We start from the raw sequence: 15,930 nt of genomic DNA, 5'->3' as shown, positions 1-15,930 counted from the left end.
AACAGATCCTGTGAGGGCCTGTACAAATGAGTTTCTGAGCTCATAATTTAGCCTCTAAATGAATGCTGTTTTACCATTGTTCTCAATCTAGTTAATTCTCTTAGGGAATAATTGTTTAACCTGGCTCAAGGCAAATTCACTCTGACAAGAGAAGCACTGGTCTTAAGTTAGGAGTAGGATGAGGAGAAGGCAGGGAGGGGTCACTCACGTACATCTTCACATCACCCTTAACATCACCCTCCCAAAGTACTGAGGATATGGAAATAGTGGTCCCTAGATAGGGCTGAAGAGCAAGTAGTAATTTTCTTCTGGGCATAAAAACAAAGTCCTACCGAGGCGAGCTGAAAACAAACCCAGAACGTACAATGGCAGCGATCTTCCCACTTTTCCTCAGCTGCTGAACAGCAAACGAATGGAGCACGCCTTCCATGGGGGTACCGTTAACCATGACCACCCTGTCATTTTCTCTGCAAATAAAACAGAAAAACGGAATGTGAAAAACTCCCATCTCGTCCCTCTGGATCATTTATTTAGGGACAAATAAAAGTGGCGGATTGACCCAAAATGCTTATTAAAGGGCTCAGTGTCTAATGACTCCTGAGGCTTAATCCATCAACTTGGTCTGAGCTCTTCCGAGGAAGGAACCCAGGAGCCACTCAGCCCACTTTGGACAGTGTCTCCTGGAAACCACCTGGGGAGAAGGACCCAAACCCATGGGGTCCCTCCAGGAGGCACCGGATAGCAGCGAGGTTTGAGCACAAGTGGAGTTTGTGTGTCAGGGCCTCCTTACCCATGGTACACGGTGCGCCTCAGCAAGTCTACAGATCTCCCCGAAGGAAGATGATATTCACTTGTATTTTGGAGGGGATGAAATCAAGAGCTCACCTCAGATTCTTAACGAAATTTTGAGGTCACAGAACCCTAACTCTTACTTTGTCTCATCCAAAAAAATCATGTAAAAATTCTACCATGCTCTCTGTATGAAAGAACACTAACTTGGAGAGGACCACTGAGATGAAATGCCAACAGAAGCTAAATTCTGGAGCCATGTGGCCAAGGCAGCTGTGTAATTAACTTTAGATTCTGCCCTGAGAAATTATCCTAAGGGGACTCAGACATGCATCTTTTCCAATGGCATTTGCTCTTCAGACCAGAAGCCTGGCAGTTGGAAAACTTGGGTTTCCATTTGGTAAATTTTTCCAACTTCTACATCCCTCTTACAAATTAGATAATCATTAAGCAGACTATCCTCATTCTTAACGAATAAAAATGAAAATAAATATAGATAGTGTGGGTAGGCATTAGGGGAAAAAAGAGCATGCCAATTTTACACTCCATGTTCATAAATGATTCCTAAACCCAGGAATGATAGTTACGATAGATAGTTATAACCATCTTCCTGTGGAAATTATTATTTTCCTCTGTTCAAAGTCTGGATATTCCCAAAGGTTTGGGGATTGTTAAAACATGGTGTGTTATGGTCTCCATTACTGCCTGAAGACTTTTCAATATACATATATAAAATTTTATTTTCTTTTTGAATTTTAAAAGTGCACACCACTCAAAGCCCCCTGTCTAGGGCCAACCAGTGGGCTGGCACGGGTTGGGGGCAGGGAGTAAGGACACTCACTGAAGCAGCCCATCGGCGGGCCCACCCGGGAGCACGTCAGAAATGACGATTGATGTCTCCCCATTTTCAAAGTGTGGGTTGTCTCTGCCTCCGGACACTGCAATTCCAAATCCTCTCTTGGAATCCTGTTCATTGGGGTTAAGAGAAAAATTAAAATAAAATCCTTCTATAAGTGGTTTTCAGGATTTATTACAAGCAGTCGATAAAATAAAGGTCAAACCAATAACCAGAGACAGCTCAGGAACAGAAGGCTTAGAGAAACAAGTGAGAAACAGAGTACAGCGTCATCATGGTTAGCTGACAGGTTTATAAAGGGAAATTCCTTATCTAAAAGAAACAGCCTTGTGAAAGCTGGACAAGATTGATAGCACAGACTGGAGTTATCACTAGAAGCTGGCAGGGGATGGGAAATTACATCTTCTGTCCAAATAAGGATGTGTTATTGGATTCACCAATCACACCTGTTCTCATATCCAGGCCTGAGCCAGATGGGCTGGTCACAACTGAATCTATGCTAAAACCATATTTTTAAAGAATACCTTTAACTTCCAAGTTAGGGGAGCTAGTGGTTTCACTTTCATATAGGGTCAAAAAGAAGGAAATGGATTTTAAAGATAAAATCCGAAGACGAACTTAGTTTTGAGATCTCATGAGAGAGCAAAGCATTAAATTCTTTTCTACATGCATGTAAGATGGAAATACAGATGAATTAGATTCAAGATTAATAGAGAAATGTATAACAGTGAACCCAAATAATACAGAATCCCCACTCATTTCGGTGTTTAAAAAAGCTAAGCTTCTGGATTTCTTCATCCAGATCACAAGGGCATGTACGTGACTATCACACTAAATACGGGTTTCATTACATAAAAATCTTCTCAGAGAATGAAAGAACCCTCACCTCAAGATAAGTTCCCACGTGGGGCCCACTGTGGCAATCGATAACAAACAGCAACACAGACAAGCTGGCTTGTTGTTCATTAATCGCACGGCTTTGAATTTGGCAGTGCTATCCCCTGGTACCTGTTTTTACACAGAGAGAGCTCCATCCTCTATACCAGGCCAAAAATGTTTCTCACCTTTGCCAGTTCGGGGTCCAAACTCAAATGGTATGTGGTGGAAGGGCAGAGAGAAGAGTCGGAAGATGATAAGAGGTGAAAAATAAGACCTAAAGGGGGAAGCCTCTCAACTGAAGAAATCATGATGACTGCTCCAGAAGTTTCAGCACTTGAGCACCAATCTGTGTTTTTCTACCTGGATCGATTTAATACACATTTATTCAAGAACCAAATTTGCACTCAAGTCAAGGGTTGAAGTTCATGGTTGTGAAGGTCAAAGGAAAACTCTCCCTTTGGGGAACTTACAATCCATCTAAGAGGTGACAGAGACTGGAGAGACTCAGAGTGGAGAAAGAGCCATTCAGGGCCCAGGAAAAGCTAGATGCTGACCAAGGCAGCTTGATGGAATAAGCCTTTGGGATCACGAGTGCATGTCTAGCTCGACTCAGCCGCACGCAAGTCACTTAAAAACTCTTGGTGGCTGCGCTTGTTTCGAGCGGGGCTAGCACCTATCATGCCCACCTCAAACTCTGCTGTCAGAATAAAAAGGAACAGAGCTAACATTTATTAAGCAGTGATTATGTGTTGGTCTCCAAGTACCAGAAGCTCTTTGTATTACCTAATTTAATCAAGAGGGGCAATACCTGTGAAATACCTTTAAAAATTAAGTAAAATACACTTACATGTGATCTTACTTCTACTTTCAACCCCACTGTGGGGAGGGGGCTGTTGTTTAAAACCTGATTAATTCGGCACCTATTAATATAATCAGGAGTGGGACAAAGACTACAACCCATGTCTCCTGAGTGCTAAACTAACGTTTTAAAATTTAGTTTGGGGAACTCCCCGGTGGTCCAGTGGTTAGGACTCCAAGCTTCCACTGCAGGGGCACAGGTTCATTCCCTGGTCAGGGAACTAAGACCCCTCATGCATGTGGTGCAGCCAAAAAACATTTTTTTTTAAATTAAAAAAAATTTTTTTTAGTTTGGACTTAAAACTCACTGAGGGAATAAGTTATAAATGCTGTAATTAAAATTACAAAAGTTGTAGAAGTTACCTCAACGTCCTTAAACAGAACAGATTATTTCCATTCCTCCCTTCCTTTCCTCTCTTTTTTCATAAACTATTCTATCTGGAGACAGGTGAATACATTAATTAACCTCAATACATTAATTAACCTCTATAATTTTCTATATTATACAGATCTTAGCCAAAAAAATAACAACATGCAAATCCTTGTTAATGCAATAACTGTGTTTGCTTAAAAATAAATAAGATCCATGATCTGTTGTGGTATACATATACAATGGAATATTACTCAGCCATAAAAAAGAATGAAATAATACCATTTGCAGCTACATGGATGGACCCAGAGATTATCACACTAAATGAAGTAAGTCAGACAGAGAAAGACAAACATCATATGATACCACTTATATGTGGAATCTAAAAATGATACAAATGAACTTATTTACAAACTTGAAACAGATACACAGACATAGAAAATAAACTTATGGTTACCAAAGGGAAAAGGGGAGGGAGGGATAAATTAAGAATTTGGGACTAACAGATACACACAACTATATATAAAACAGATAAAGGTTCTACTGAACAGCACAGGGAACTATATTCAATATCTTGTAGTAACCTATAATGGAAAGGAATCTGAAAAAGTGTTTGTGTGTGTGTGTGTGTATGTGTGTTTAATGAATCACTTTGCTGTATACCTGAAACATTGTAAATCAACTATACTTCAATTAAAAAAAAAAATCCATGATCTGTAAACTCAAGAACAGACTGTAGCAGATATGACATGTGTAGTACTCACCTTCTGTAGGGTCACCGTGTACTGTTCCCATATCAACTCCTCCATGCCTGGGGCCTGTTTTAGAACAATCAAAACCAATTTGATTAAAACCACAAACATTTCAATGTTAGAAATAAAACTATAATTCAAAATGTCTCCATAGAAAGGCCAGCTCACACATTCTATACACCAAAGAGTGGATATTTTTTAGGAACATTATACTATCTACTATATTTTCAAATATACTCTCCTTGAATGAAATGGCAAACTTAACAATACTAGAAAATTAGTGAAATACATAGGGAGAGATGTACCCTAAAAAGAATGAAATATTAGGGACTTCTCTGGCAGTCCAGAGGTTAAGACTCTGTGCATCAAATGCAATCCCTCCTCAGGGAACTAAGATCCCACATGCCGCGCAGCACGGCCAAAAAGAAAAGAAAAAAGAACGACTGGAATATTAAGTGTTAAGCTTTTTTATTATCACCACTCCAAAACACTGTCATGATAAAAGCCCTTATCTAGAGTTGCAAACAGATATATTTTCATTCTTAAAAAAAAAAAAAATCTCCCTTCCTCCAGTGAAAGGTGACCTCCTAGGCAAGTTTCATGCATTTTTGTGGCGGGGGGGCGGGTGGGGGGAGGCCCACGCTGTGCAGCTTGCAGGATCTCAGTTCCCTGACGGGGGAATGAACCCGGGGCCATGCCAGTGAAAGCGCTGAGTCCTAACCACTGCACCACCAGGGAACTCAAGTTTTATGGATTTTTATGTCTAAAGGAATCCTTGGCCTTATCACAGAGACTGCCAAATTGTGTAATCTGTGGGACCCCCTTGGCCTTTTCTCCACCAGTAGTGTGGGTGTGAAAGATGATGATGCCAGCATAAAGACCACTAGGCTTCAGTTTCTGACAATATTCTAAAATAGATGTCTAGACAAACCTGAAAACAGTGGATATCATTCAATAATAATAATAATAATCCATTAAATGCAGGCTGCCTTTGAGGGGAAATCCTTAAAGGCAAGAAATGCCAAGAAAGCTCAAAGCCAGAGAAATAAGGCAGCACTGAAGCAGGCATTTCAACAGGAGGCCAGGAAAAGAGAGAAACTGTAGGATCCAAACAGGGTGGAGATCAGATCAGAGTGAATGTATTAGGGGCAAAAACACTACCAGGCAATGGAGACAGCAGGGACAGTCGCCTACCTTATTCTTGGCTCTGGGTAGAATGGAAATAACTAAAAATATCTCCATAGAGAATCCCTGTATCAATAACCTGTACTCACTCAGGTTTGAGACTGAAATTCATATTACAGATGTGACCACACCCTCCCCCCTCCAAAACCCTCACACTCAAAGTGGTACTGCATTGGTAGGACCATCCAGGTACATGGAGGAGAATGAAATTCTCCCCTAGAAACACATTAAAACACAGGCTTCAGAGAATCCCTCAGATAAGCATTTGAGGAACATGAGTTCACAATTTAAACACACACAAAGCAAGTGAGTTAAAAGAAACAAAAAACTGCAGAATCAAAGACTATAAATATTGGAAATATAACCACAGACCAAAAAAAGGATGTATAATGTTTCATGGAAATATAACCATAGACCAAATAAAGGATGTGTAATGTTTCATATGTTTGTTTATTATAAGAAGTTAAACGGGGAAATTAAAAGTATAATGAAAGTACAAAAGAACATCAAAAATAACCAAGCCGGACTTCCCTGGTGGCGCGCAGTGGTTAAGAATCCGCCTGCCAATACAGGGGACACGGGTTCCAGCCCTGGTACGGGAAGATCCCACATGCCATGGAGCAACTAAGCCCGTGTGCCACAACTACTGAAGCCCGCGCGCCTAGTGCCCGTGCTCCACAAGAGAAGCCACCACAATGAGAAGCCCGCACACCACAACGAAGAGTAGCCCCTGCTTGCAGCAACTAGAGAAAGTCTGCGTGCAGCAATGAAGACCCAACACAGCCATAAATAAATAAATAAATAAATTTATTTTTTAAAAAATGACCAAGCAAATCTAAAGAAAAAATTTTAGAAATAAAAAAATATGATAAAATTAACACATTTTTGATGGGAGACATATTATGGCCACAGGAGTTAGTTTCTGCAAAAATCCCCCAATTATGTATTAAATTAAAAAAATGGATTAAACCACATATGACACATGGTTGAAGTCAATAATGAATTAGAAGAAAGATGTGAAGAAATTACCCAGAATACAGCACAAAACATTAAAAAAGTGGGACACATGAAAGAAATTAAGAGTGAGAAAGTCTTACAATGTGTCTAAGATTTCCTGAAGGAGATGATAAGAGGGTGTGGGAGAGATGCAATACTCAGTCACAACAGCTCTTCAGGACTTGATGATTTTTCAGGTTCAAGAAGGCTTATACATCACAAGCAGGGTAAATTCAAAAAGAAAGAAAACCACTTTGAAATTCATGGTAATCTTACTGTAGAAAAAGATACAGAGATGAGAGCATATAGGTAGAAGAGGCTACAAAAGAGCAAACAGAATAAGAGCCGACTTTGAAACAGCAATCATGAAAGGCTGAACTTGGTAGAACAGTATCTTTAAAACAGTATCTGTTGATTTAGGGGGCAGAAAGACTTTTTTTAAAAAAACAAAAATTGGGAAAGGTTATTACAAGCAATAAATGAACTTCCAAAGGATAAATTTAAGAAAGGAATAATCCCAGAAGGAAGACCTAAGACACAAGAAGGAATGTAAGCCTGGACATATATTGGCTGTATTCAACTAATCAATATAATAATGTATGATTTGTGAGAGTTAAACAAATAAGACAGAAGTAGAACACTGGGCAACATAGCATGTAAATCCAGAAGACTTTAACATGATTTAATTATTCTAAATATTTTATTCAAGAGTAGAGTTAAACTGTAGATTAATTTTGAATTTCACTGAGTAAAATCCACATGTTAAATTTTCTGGCATATATAATTTCCAAGATAGCAGAGAGGAAAATAAAATGAAAACAAAGCAAAACAAAAGTCAATCCAAAAGAAGGCAGAAGAGACAAAATGGGAAATTTAGAAAAAGCAGGGCAAATACAAAACAAACTGTGACTGCAGAAATGAATATAGAAGAATAGAGTAATCACAATAAATATAAAGATAGATGGTCAAGATGGATTAAAAACAAGTAGATCCAGTTACATGTTTCTTTTAATAGAGAATATCTAAAACATAAGGACACAAAGGAAAGGAATCTAATTATATGAATAAAAAGCCTTTCTGTACTTATTATATACAAATAATTTAAGAAAAACTATCTAGTTCCTTTACATTAAAATTTTTTTAAAATCAACTGTGCCATTCTGCTCTGCTACTAATGACAGAGAAAAGAATCAAAACATGTCCAGATAATGTGCTCCTGTTTTACCCAGTTAACAAACCCTTAGGCTTGGGGAGGAAAGACGTTTAGCACAAAAGGCAATTCTAACAACTGATATATTGGAGCAGATAATTTATCCTTTGATAGAACGGGATTAGGAAAAGGCAATTTTGTTTGTATGTAGAGAAGAAAGATGAGCCAGCCACTCTTGAGTAGCTATAACTGATTACTCAAATTGAGAGGAATTTATAGTCTTTTAGTTCCCTCCTCCCTCTATGTACTCACTTTAGGGACATTTCCCTGGTTAATACCATCTGGTTCCAAGAACTCTCAGGGAGAGATTTAAAAATAGAATTCAGGGCTTCCCTGGTGGCGCAGTGGTTGAGAGTCCGCCTGCCGATGCAGGGGACGCGGGTTCGTGCCCCGGTCCGGGAAGATCCCACATGCTGCGGAGCGGCAGGGCCCGTGGGCCATGGCCGCTGAGCCTGTGCATCCGGAGCCTGTGCTCCGCAACGGGAGAGGCCACAGCAGTGAGAGGCCCGCGTACCGCAAAAAAAAAATAAAAAAAATAATAATAATTCAAATCACCGCTAGGGTTAAAAAGAATTTTAAAAATGGTACCTGGGAAAGCTGAGAACTAGGATCTGTGCTACCAGCACGCATGGGACTGGGTGCTATGGTGGGGGGATGGCGGGAGCATCAGCATCCAAAAAGAGGTGATGTTTAGGTTAAATGAAGGCACATCAACACAATGAAATATGTAAACATTCAAAAAAGGTCATTGTCTAAATTATGTAAATCTCCCCAATTATTTAAGTTTGTTCACCAGGACCACTGTTTTTCAATTAAAAAAAAAAAAAAAAAGAAAGTGGATTTTCAGGTGAGCTTTTTTATATCTCACTCCCTCACATTTTTTCCAATATCTCCTAGAACAGTGTTTGGCACACAGAGTAGGCACTCAAAAAGGTTTTCTTTTCAATAAACTAACAGATGGATACACTATTCATTCATCACCCAATTAGTATGATGAAGGCACTGATTGCTACTACTTACAAGTTTTCTTAAAGGAAATTTCTATTACATTCAGTGGCCCTCTGCTTCTTTCATAGCACACCTGAGGTGGTTAGCTGGAAGCTCAGGTGTCTGTGGTCTGGTGTCCAGCGAGGAATAGTTTATAGCCATTCCTCTCTGGAATTTTGTGGTCTATGTCTATAACAGCATTTCCCAATTTGTACCAGTATAACACAACTTTTCGATGATTTTAATAAAGTTTTCTAACTCCTTTTTTTTTTTTTTTAAAGAGGGACTTCCCTGGTGGTTAAGAATCCGCCTGCCTTGGGGGCTTCCCTGGTGGTGCAGTGGTTGAGAGTCCTCCTGCCGATGCAGGGGACACGGGTTCGTGCCCCGGTCTGGGAAGATCCCACATGCCGCGGAGCGGCTGGGCCCGTGAGCCGTGGCTGCTGAGCCTGCGCGTCCGGAGCCTGTGCTCCACAACGGGAGAGGCCACAACAGTGAGAGGCCCGCGTACCGCAAAAAAAAAAAAAAAAAAAAGAATCCGCCTGCCAATGCAGGGGACACAGGTTCAATCCCTGGTCAGGGAAGATCCCACATACTATGGAGCAACTAAGCCCATGCGCCACAGCTACTGAGCCTGCGCTCTAGAGCCCGTGAGCCACAACTACTGAGCCCGCGCGCCTAGAACCCATGCTCCGCAACAAGAGAAGCCACCACAATGAGACGCCCACGCACCACAAGAAAGAGTGGCTCCTGCTCACCGTAACTAGAGAAAGCCCACGAAGACCCAACTCAGCCAAAAAAAAAAAAATATATATATACACACAAATAGGGCTTCCCTGGTAGTGCAGTGGTTGGGAGTCCGCCTGCCAATGCAGGGGTCGAGGGTTCGGGCCCTGGTCGGGGAGGATCCTGCGTGCCGCAGAGAAGCTGGGCCTGGGCGCCACGGCTGCTGAGGCCCATACGCCTGGAGCCCGTGCTCCGCCGCAAGAGAGGCCACCGCAATGAGAAGCCTGCGCACCACAACGGGGAGTGGCCCCCGCTCTCCACAACTAGAGAAGGACCACGCGCAGCCTCGAGGACCCAACACGCCAAAAATAAATAAATAAAATAAATAAATTTATTTTTTTTTAAATTGTGACTTTAAAAAATACATAAATAAATAAATTTAAAACAACAAAAAAGGATTTTTTTCTTAAAAGGAAATAGTAAGCAGAAACCCAGCTGATCAGAACTGATCATCTCTTGCCATTTCCAGAGAATACCTCTTAACTTCTTGGCATCTTTGGTTTTCAAAGTGGCTTTTGTACAACCAATCCACTATCACCCGGAAGTGACCTTACTAGCATGTATGTTTTCCAAGTTTCTTCTCTGCTCTTTACTATACCTTAAAGCTGACAAATTTCAACAAAGTGAACTACTCTGTAAGTTATGGTAAATAAATACAGTTGCCAACTCCTCTTTGAATATAGCTATACTCCCGTATATTAAGAAAAACAGCGCACAGTACCCTACCCCAAAAATGTATTTAAAAGTCATCAGAAAAGAACCAGTACCATGACAACGACCCCTAGGATTGGGCAGTGCTATAGGGTGGAGGGGAGCACAATGTCCAAAAAGAGAGTGATATTTAGGTTAAATGAATCAACACAATGAAATACATAGGCACTGAAATAATCATTTAATTTCTGTCCATATTTAAAGTTTTTTCTTTATGATGCCTGTGTTTTCAATTAGAAAGAGAGAATTCGTTGTGTTTTTTTTTTTTTTGCGGTACGCCGGCCTCTCACTGTTGTGGCCTCTCCCGTTGCGGAGCACAGGCTCCGGATGCACAGGCTCAGAGGCCATGGCTCACGGGCCCAGCCGCTCCGTGGCATGTGGGATCTTCCTGGATCGGGGCATGAACCCGTGTCCCCTGCATCGGCAGGCGGACCCCCAACCACTGCGCCACCAGGGAAGCCCCTGATATATTTATTTTTATAAGCATACAGGGAAAAGACTGGAAGAGTAAATACCAAAAAATATTAAATCTCCCCAGGAGTTGTGGTATGGCAGAGAGTATTTTTATGAGTACCTTGCTTTTAGAATATATGTCAAAAATAAAAACAGCAAACTCTCCATTAAAAGTTTTGGATTTAAATTTTTTTATCATTTCACAAAATAAGTGCATTACTACAAAATTTATTTTCAAAATGTTGTCCAAGCACCTGGCTTTTGAAATTCACTGTTCTTCCTTAATAAGATTATACTGTCTTTAAGCATTCCTGTGCTGCCTGCAGTAGTATTTTATTTGTTTGTTTGTTTTTTTTGCGGTACGCGGGCCTCTCACTGTTGTGGCCTCTCGGGCTGCGGAGCACAGGCTCCAGACGCGCAGGCCCAGTGGCCATGGCTCACGGGCCCAGCCGCTCCGCGGCATGTGGGATCTTCCCGGACCAGGGCACGAACCCATGTCCCCTGCATCGGCAGGCGGACTCTCAACCACTGCGCCACCGGGGAAGCCCCTGCAGTAGTATTTTAAATTCATTTTGGCAGAGAAAGGATGAATCCCTTACCACTACCATGCCAACGGGACTGAATCAAAATTTTAATCAATCAGACCTTACCAGGTGCCAAAGACTTCACCAACTTGTCATGAAACTGCTCAGATTATAAGTGACTTCTCCTTACCTAGGGTTAATGGGTTGGGACACAAACCACTGACTACTTAAATATAATATTAAAAGAATATATTAAGTGATAAATTTTAAATCTTAATTTTAAAGGTGAGGAAATTAGAGTAAAATAAATTTTAATAGTGCCTTTGAGAATTAAAAGTACACCATGCTGTATTTAGCCCACAAAGCTGTGACTTTTTACAAAGTCTCAGAGAAAACCCTTTATTCATTCATTCATTCATTCACTCACTTATTCTCTCACTCACTCACTCAAAAATATTTACTGAGCATCCATTATGTGCCAAGCATGTGGTTTGTGGCACCTGGATTACACTGGTAAAAAAAACCAGCCAAAGCCCATGTACAGCTTACCAACCACAGGTGTGCCCCGAAAAGCCAGTCACTGAAAGTCTGCCTCAACTATATACTATCTTTCCAGAAACACAGACACCCCACACAATCACACATATTCCCCAGAAAATCAGCTCCGGGTACACGGCCGGGGACGGCCTACTGGCGTGCAGCAACTCAGCTGAGAGCTGAGATCAGGCCTTTCGAACTTGGCCAACGGGCTTGGGCCCCACCCAACCTGTGCTGGGCTGTGCAGAGATCAGAGAATTGCTGTCAATATTTAGACTGCATGAATGCCAGCAGGAAGCTGCTTAGCCTTTGGAGAGCTTTCCAAGCACACATATATCAGAGTAAAGGTACGAGTATTCACAACGCAGTGATTCCTCTCCTGCGCAGAGGCCCGAGAACAATGTGCCAGTATGTGCACATAGATCCACACAGAGAGTATTCACAGCAGCAATGTTTCAACAGCCCAAACCTGGAGACAACCCAAACGATCTCTCAAGAGCAAAACTGACAAATAAATTGTGACATACTATTAAAATGCAATGTTATACTGCAATGAAAATAAACTAGAGCCACACATCCACAACATAGATGCATCTCAAACATAATATGGAGTGAAAAACATCCCAGAAGAATTTATAGAGCATGCTATCAGTTTTATATAATTCAAAGATCAAACACTGTTTCATAAAAATGTGAATATTCTTAATATATTCTTGTACACTTAAGAATGACTAAAACGATAAGTTTTATGTTATGCGTTTTCTATGACAATGGAAAAAAAATCAAACAAAACCAATCTTTTGTTTAGAAATGTTTGTGTGTATGTATGTGTACGTGACCTGGGATGAGGCAGAGGAGTGAGAAGGGACCTTGGGTCCATTTTGGTGAGGGTCCATGGGTATGTGTGATGGGCTCATGGGTATATTTTATAATTATGCTTTATGATTTAGACACATAATTCTCTGATATGTACCAAACATTTTGTAAATTAAAAAACAGAGGGGAAAGGGGGGCGGGTTCATGAGTGAACAAAGGGTACTCAATGACTCCTGGCCCAAGAACCTCATACCAAATATTTGTTAATGCAGTACAGACTTTGCAAAGCCAAAGAGCAGAAGAAAGTGTGACCATTTGCACTGGAGGAGGGCAGGGTGGGGATCGTAGCAGTCATTTGAGAGGTGCGTAAAGGCAGGTGAGGTGGAGGAGAGGCTAGCTCTGAGGGAGCAGCAGGCTGCAGAAGATGCCAAGTCTCTTTTTCACCCCAAGAGTCAACATTCCAGGAGCAGGAGGACCTCCGCTTCCCCTCATCACTTTCACTTTTCCTGTAAGTAGTGTGAATAATCACTCCCACAAAACTGTAATGACTCATTCCTAGACAACACAGGATGATAAAAGGGGGCCAATTTTTGTTTTGTTTTGTTTTTTTACCATAAATAAAACACTGTGTTAGCAGTAAGGTAGTTACATGCAGAATGAGAAAGGGACAAAGACAAACAGTTATCCGATCTTTTAAAAAATATTCTCTAGTTGTTATAAAGTTTCTTTCCTTTGAAAAATTTTGGCCAAACAGGTAAATCCCATATTTTACATAAAGAATATGGAAACGTGTTAAAAACCAACCAGAAGGCAAACACCAAAAGTCTTCACTGCCCCAACAGGAAATCTTTAAGCTTTTTAAAGTCTACAAATTGTTGCTTCCCAGTGATGGAGGGTCAGAGCCAAAGCTAAAGATTAATCAATATCTGCCCAGAAGGGACATGGTTGATAAAAATCCCACCCACCATAAAAGTAAACACTTATACATGTTATAGTGCTACAGATGTTCAAACTATAAAAGGAAAAAAAGAACAAGGGAAAAACTTTTTTTCTATCATTTAGAATCTGAGATATAAGAATATTTTTTAAAAAGAATAAGAATATACATTTCTGCAGGATAAGGAAGCAAAAAGTTTTTTCCCCAAACAAGAAATTACAATTACCCAAATACAAACGAACATCTAATAGGCAAACTATTGAGTTATCCCCAGGAAGCAACACCGTGCGTGCTTGCAGATTCCCAACACATGGAAAACAGCAGACTTTGATTCAGAAACCCCATAAGAGGCTATCAGTTTTGCATACGTCTGCTAAAAATAATACAAGTATTTTAAAAACCCACCAATGACTACAATCTGAATCTCACAATTTGTTACTGAAAGCTGCCAGAAGCACAAATAAATCAAAGGAAAAAGGAACCACTGTGAGAAGGCCCCCCCCCCAACCAACTTCCCACAAAAGAAAGGTCTGGAAAGAAAAGGGGGAGAGCTTATAGAGGGACTCACATGGACTTTCAATCTCCCCAACTTTTTAACAGCCTGGATCCACATCCTCTGGAGGACCTGAGTGGTCTTCATGGCCTCTGGAGGTAAAGCAACCAGACCACTGCCTACATCCCAGGCTGCTCACCCATTGCCATCACTCCACGTGGTTACGTAAGGCAGATACAATAGTGGCCCACATTCCCAGCAAATCCTGTTGTCATCTCTCAGTGACACATCCATACAGCAGGGACGCCAAACGCTTTGAAAAGCACCACTTGTGAGGAGAAAAGAAAGCAGTCTGGATTTGCACCGCTCTTTTGGCTTTCCTTTCCTCTCTCTCTCCTGTGCCAGGGAACCAGAGAACTGGAGTAAATATTCCTTTTAGACATGTAGAATGATTCAATATCCAAGTAGAAATTATTAAGTAAGTAGGGCATTCTAGAGACACGTAGAGAAGTTTTATTTACATAGATGCTCACACACACACACACACACACACACACACGAAAAGCATAAGCTGGCTGAACAGCTACTGGTAATGTTTCAGAAGAATGGAATTGCTACTGTTGCCTAGAAAATTAAAAGGCATGAAGATAAGAAGTTGCTCATCCTTGGAGATACATAAATCTGTACTTGGGCTGTTGGTGCAGCTCAGAGCCACCGCAGGGATAGAATGCTCACTAAGCAGAGCTTCCTCCTCTTTCTCCCCTTTCTGTAAATTTTGAAGATAAAAGAATAACAAAGAGCCCTGCTATCCATTTCTCTCTTTGTCTTTACCACTTGTGGGGGTGGGGTGGAAAAGCACATTTTGGGTTTCTGAACAGCTAAGAAAGACTGTATGGGATACCGGGGGTTTGAAAGTTGGGCTTGGGATTTTGGAAGCATGGTCTCAGGGAGCTGGTGGTCCTTCTCACTACCACAGTGTATATGATACCAATGGGCCAGAGCGAGTGAGAGTGAGCCCTTTGACTTATTTAAGATTGAGATGTGAAATAAATGTGGACCATGAGATGCAGACCATATAGGAAGCAACTTGAAGCAGAGGCAAGGACGTGAGTTTTCAAGGCAGACGATCTGGGGGCAATCTGTTCCGTCACTTAGCTGTAGGCCTGGGATAATCTGTCTCCTTCACAAAATGGGGATAACACACTTACACCTTGGAGGGCGAATATCAGCCTGGAATGAGGCAACCTTTCCCTACAAAGTGCACTGCTGAACGGGCACTCGAAAATGTTCACGTCCTTCCCTTGGACTCTACAAGAGTAAGTCCTTCAGCAGTGTTGGGACAGCAAAATAGGATAGGAAATGAATGAAAGTTTGTTTCAAATCTTGCACTGAGGAGGGCAGGGAGGACAAAGGAGTCCTACTGAAGCAGGAGCCTTAGAAGCTGAGGGGATGCCCAGGACTCGACCCCAGCGGACCAGCCAGGACCAGCCCAGGGCCCCAGGCGCAGAAGAGCAAGGACGGAGGGCACAAAGCAGCTCACTCCTTTACTGTGACTGTCCTTAGGTAAACACTCCTGCTTCCCTGATGAGGAAATAAACGCTTCTTTCCCTTAAATTTATGCATATTGCCCAGAAGTCATAGGCATCCTACAAGTTAAGAATTCCAGATTCTTCTTCAATGATTTCCAAAAGTCACAGTTTCTGCCATCACTCACTCTTTTTTAAAAATTGTGCTAAAAAAAAACTGCATAACAGGGCTTCCCTGGTGGCGCAGTGGTTGAGAGTCCGCCTGCCC

The 15,930-nt window shown here is 41.4% G+C and overlaps 1 protein-coding gene across 6 annotated transcripts in view; it reads right to left on the bottom strand.

Annotated features, from left to right (window-relative positions):
- Positions 1-15,930, bottom strand: part of TJP2 (tight junction protein 2) — a 134,453-nt gene that overhangs the window by 39,519 nt on the left and 79,004 nt on the right. For all 6 annotated transcript variants that reach the window (XM_082612602.1, XM_082612601.1, XM_082612606.1 and 3 more), the window contains 3 exons: positions 4,517-4,570; positions 1,631-1,755; positions 365-467 (listed from right to left, as the gene is read on the bottom strand). In XM_082612602.1, coding sequence (XP_082468728.1) covers positions 365-467; positions 1,631-1,755; positions 4,517-4,561 — 273 coding nt within the window. In that variant the 5' untranslated portion in view covers positions 4,562-4,570. The remainder of the gene's footprint in view (positions 1-364; positions 468-1,630; positions 1,756-4,516; positions 4,571-15,930) is intronic.

The sequence above is a fragment of the Mesoplodon mirus genome (genome assembly GCF_964341445.2).
Source record: "Mesoplodon mirus genome assembly, chromosome: 1".
Lineage (NCBI taxonomy): Eukaryota > Metazoa > Chordata > Mammalia > Artiodactyla > Ziphiidae > Mesoplodon > Mesoplodon mirus.
The sequence above is the reverse complement of the archived record's forward strand: the minus strand, read 5'-3'. Positions and strand labels throughout refer to the sequence as shown.